The 4,009-nt window shown below is 59.3% G+C and overlaps 1 protein-coding gene across 1 annotated transcript; it reads right to left on the bottom strand.

Moving 5' to 3' along the window:
- Positions 1 to 2,263: 2,263 nt before the first annotated feature.
- Positions 2,264 to 3,732, bottom strand: H310_11693 (hypothetical protein). Its single transcript, XM_008878449.1, has one exon. It carries the CDS (start codon positions 3,668 to 3,670, stop codon positions 2,444 to 2,446), a length of 1,227 nt encoding a protein of 408 aa, XP_008876671.1. The 5' UTR covers positions 3,671 to 3,732; the 3' UTR covers positions 2,264 to 2,443.
- Between the last annotated feature and the right edge of the window lie 277 nt (positions 3,733 to 4,009).

Genomic DNA, 4,009 nt, shown 5'->3' with positions numbered 1-4,009 from the left:
GTGGTGCACGGAGCAGCCGTCGTGGTGCAAGGAGCCTTGGTCGTGGTGCATGGAGCAGCCGTCGTGGTGCAAGGCGCCTTGGTAGTGGTGCACGGAGCAGCCGTCGTGGTGCAAGGCGCCTTGGTCGTGGTGCACGGAGCAGCCGTCGTGGTGCATGGAGCCTTGGTCGTGGTGCACGGAGCAGCCGTCGTGGTGCAAGGGGGGGGCGTTGTTGTGCAGGGCGGCACCTGTTCAATGGCGCTGGCTTCATGAGCGGCCACAGCGGAAGCAATCAAAGCGATGACGGCGGCAAGCTTCATGGTTGGTATCTAAACAGATAGGGACTTTCGGAGTCGAGGAAAGTTGGAGAATGGCCAGACAGGCACCACGAGAGACATCCAGCGCTTTTCGGTTGCATCGCGCGCGGTCCATACAAATCGCAAGACGTTGGCAACTGTTTGTACCATCACGTGAGAGGGTCGACGCCTTTCCATCTGCTACGTTAAATAGGTTTAACCACCCCACCCACCATTGTCCTGACGTCGCTACGGTGAAAGTCGCACGCTTCCATTCGAGAGAGTCCCATGCGTCATAACGAGTGCGCACCGCGTCAACGTGCATTGCACTGGAGAAGTGGCAAGACCGCGATCCCCGTGATGGACAACGTGGACAGAAGTTGCCGGTCCTACAAGTGCAATTTCGAAAAACGCAACGGCAACTGTGCCGACCATGGATTGTTAAACAAAAAACGTGTTACACCCGGATCGTTTTTACGCCGTGCCTGCCTCCATCCGTCGCTCGCTCGGCGCGCAGCGGCCGGATCGATGGGCTCGTACTCTGCTTGTATACGTGTTCGACAAGGTCGACGGACGGCTTTGCCGTCGGCAACAGGCGGAAGAGACAGCAGGCCACGGCGGAAAAACCGTGCATCCAGGGCGATCGATACAGGTTGCGGTAGGAATCGCACGGCGGCGGCCTTAGGTGCACGCCACCACAACAACAGGAGCGTCACTGATGGATGTATAGGACGCTCCGTTCCGCAGTCGCCTTTTATGCCCAATTGAACCGACGCAAGCGTCATCCCACTCTGAGCAAAAAATGAATGCAACACCCAATTCGGTGGTGGCGTGCACGGCCGCGTTGGACGGGAATCACGGGGGCACGACGTTCGGTGGTACCACGGCACGCAGGCCCCCCTCCTTCACAGAACAAACGAGGTCAACGACATGCTCCGAGAGATGCAAGTGGCCATGCAATGAATCGCCGTCAGGTGCTCCGTGCCGCATGGTCGAGACTCGCTTGAGCTGACCACATTCATGTGGTGGGCTGCACCCCACCAGAAAACGGCACCCGCCATTATTCCGCAAAAATTCTGATTGGCTGAAACATATGCCATGAATTAATTGCTACGTCAACACGACAACCTGGTGGCGGCTGTGCCGCGGTTGGTAATGGTGGTTGCCCTCGCCCGAGCTTCGTGGGCCACCTGGCGACGAACAAGGGTGCGTGGGTGTGCCGATTTCAGCGCATCGGCAGGTGCCGTGCGTTCGATCTGTGTGTTGTGAGTTGGCGGAGATTTGTAGTCGGCGTGGCGGCTAAGATCGACCAACGGTTCCCGGCTTTGGGCGATGAAGAGCGCAAGAGATGCCCCCCTTCGCAGTGCATGGCGAGATCGACCCACAGGGCGGGGAAAGTCCAAAAGGCCGGCATGGGCGACCTTCGACGATTTCCGTGGAGCGAGATGGGCACATCGTCTCGCGCTCCTGCAGTGTTGACGCGCCGAGCGCATGCTGGAGTAGGCCAGCGTTGGTCGGTTGCATTCGACCACATGCACGGAGATCTCGGTGTTCCAGATGTCTTACGACGTGGAGGTGGGCACCAAGCCGAGGCGAGGTGTCGAAGGCCGACCCCCCCCCCTCGCACGTTGACGGCCCCATGCGGTCTTCATGGCTGACGCACGGCTTTCCTCCCATGTTCAACGACACCCACGAAACATAACGCAGTCGTCGGTCGTCGTTGAAGTGATTCGACGGGTCGTCCCCGCACGCGTTGAAAGCGACGCAACGACCTGTATGATCATGGATAATTCTCTCCATGACGATGCGATTTTGTGGCGGCCTCTCGTAGCTCCCCCACAAAGCAGAGATGGGGTGCGGTCTAGATGCGTGTCGAGGGGAGCGCAGTCTCACCCCGGCAAGCCACCGGACGGGAGGCGGGCCCAGGCTCTACGCTACACGTCGCGGCGAACGCAACATCAGCGAGCCATCCACGGATGGATGTGCGTGCGCGGCATAGGATCATATCCAGATATTGTTTGCATGACTACTGCGCCAGACCAGTTGGTCGCGGGTGCTGAAGGCGGGTGCGACCTTCTCTCGCCGCGACTCGATTGTGCATCCATGTCTATATATCTACTCTTAGCAAAGGTCCAAGTCGCGGTTCCGGCATAGTCGACGAGGCCACATCACGCTGACTTGGCCTCGAGCGTCGCTGCCTGCACATCAATTTTGTTTTGCGACTGGTTCGCAATGTACCCGAGGCCATACGCCGCCTTAAACGTCGGCAGCCAGTGCGCCCGGAACCACGCGTGCGCGTCGAGCCACCCCGTCGTAAACGGAACAATCGGCACAAACTGCAGGTCCGACGTCGCAGCTTGAATGTTGAACCACCGATGCATGGTAAGCGCCCGGACAGTGAACTTGTTGAGTTTGAGCTTGCGGCCAGCGACCCACCCGATCGCTTCGCTCACGTACGCGGCTGGCCAGAGCAGCCACGTCGGGAGCTTTGCCTTGTCCCACAGCGACGGGAACCCCATCGCGACGACCACTTCGTCCACCGTCTTCCAAAAGTACGTGTACCCTTCCGGGAACGGATGGGTGTCGCCGTCCGTCGCGATGTAAAACTTGCCCAGCGCGGGGCTGCCGGGGTACAAGGCCCGCTCGCCGATGATGAGCGCGTGGGCGTAGTTGTCGACGTGCGTGAAGCACACCTTGTTGTAGCCATAGCCGGTGCCCGGGCTCGAAAACACTCGAAGGGAGCCGTTCCCTGCCGCTTCCAAAATGTTCGGCGTGAAGAGGTTGTCCCGAGGACCGTAGACCTGATGCGGGGCAATCGACACGGTCATGAGGGTCGGCGAGTTGGCGGCCAAGACGGCCATGTCAGCCATCGCCTTTGTTTCTGCGTACTCTTGCATGTAGTGCGGGAGCGGCAACTTGGGCATCTCGTCTTCCGTGAGCCCATCCACGTCCGACCCATCGAATCGCGTCGACGGAGACGACGACAGTACGAGCTTGGTCACGTTGTGCGCTTTGCACGCGTCGATCACGTTCAATGTACCTTCGTAGTTGACGCGCATGTACAGTTCACGCGGATGGAATGGACCGACCGCGGCTGCGAGGTGGAATACGCAGTCCGCGCCTTTGATCGCAGCAAAGACAGCAGTCTTGTCGGCGATGTCACCGACGATATATTCGATCGCAGGATGGTCCCAGTGTCCGTCGGTCGTCTTGGGAACGATGTCGAAGGACACGACCTTCTCCGCGCCGCGCTCCACGAGCATTTCGACGACGCGCTGCCCGACGAACCCGGTGCCGCCCGTGACGACACAAACCTTGGGGACGGGTGGAAACGATCCATTCTCAGCCACTTCGCGCTGCAGCGGAGACAAGAACGGAGAAGGGCCGACGACCATGGTGCGCTGACTCTAGGTGTTCAATTATGCTCCGTCGGGTTCTTCCACCAGCTTGGTCTGCGAGTAAACACTGGGATTAGCGTCGATCTTGACGAATTTTGCCAAATTTTCAAGGAATTTTGGTCAAACTTTCGAGGTTCGTATGCGACTTGTCCAAGTTGCACGGAAGCACCCGTGGGCAAAATGGAGTGCCGCCTGAACAAGGAGCTGCATGGACGACCGCCGCTAGCTTTGGCTGCCGTTGGCCTGCCGTTGCGGGGGATCTCCTGGACGATGCGAGATTAACGTCAGGGGGATGGAGCGCGAGATGCACCTTGCACGTGGCATAGAGGATCTGCT

This window comes from Aphanomyces invadans, assembly GCF_000520115.1.
Source record: "Aphanomyces invadans strain NJM9701 unplaced genomic scaffold supercont1.33, whole genome shotgun sequence".
In the NCBI taxonomy this organism is placed as follows: Eukaryota; Oomycota; class Saprolegniomycetes; order Saprolegniales; family Verrucalvaceae; genus Aphanomyces; species Aphanomyces invadans.
Note: the sequence above shows the minus strand (reverse complement) of the source record. Positions and strands in the feature narration are given on the sequence as shown.

Excerpts from the sequence above, each read along its gene's own strand:
- H310_11693 (XM_008878449.1), bottom strand. The coding sequence starts at position 3,670 with ATGGTCGTCGGCCCTTCTCCGTTCTTGTCTCCGCTGCAGCGCGAAGTG.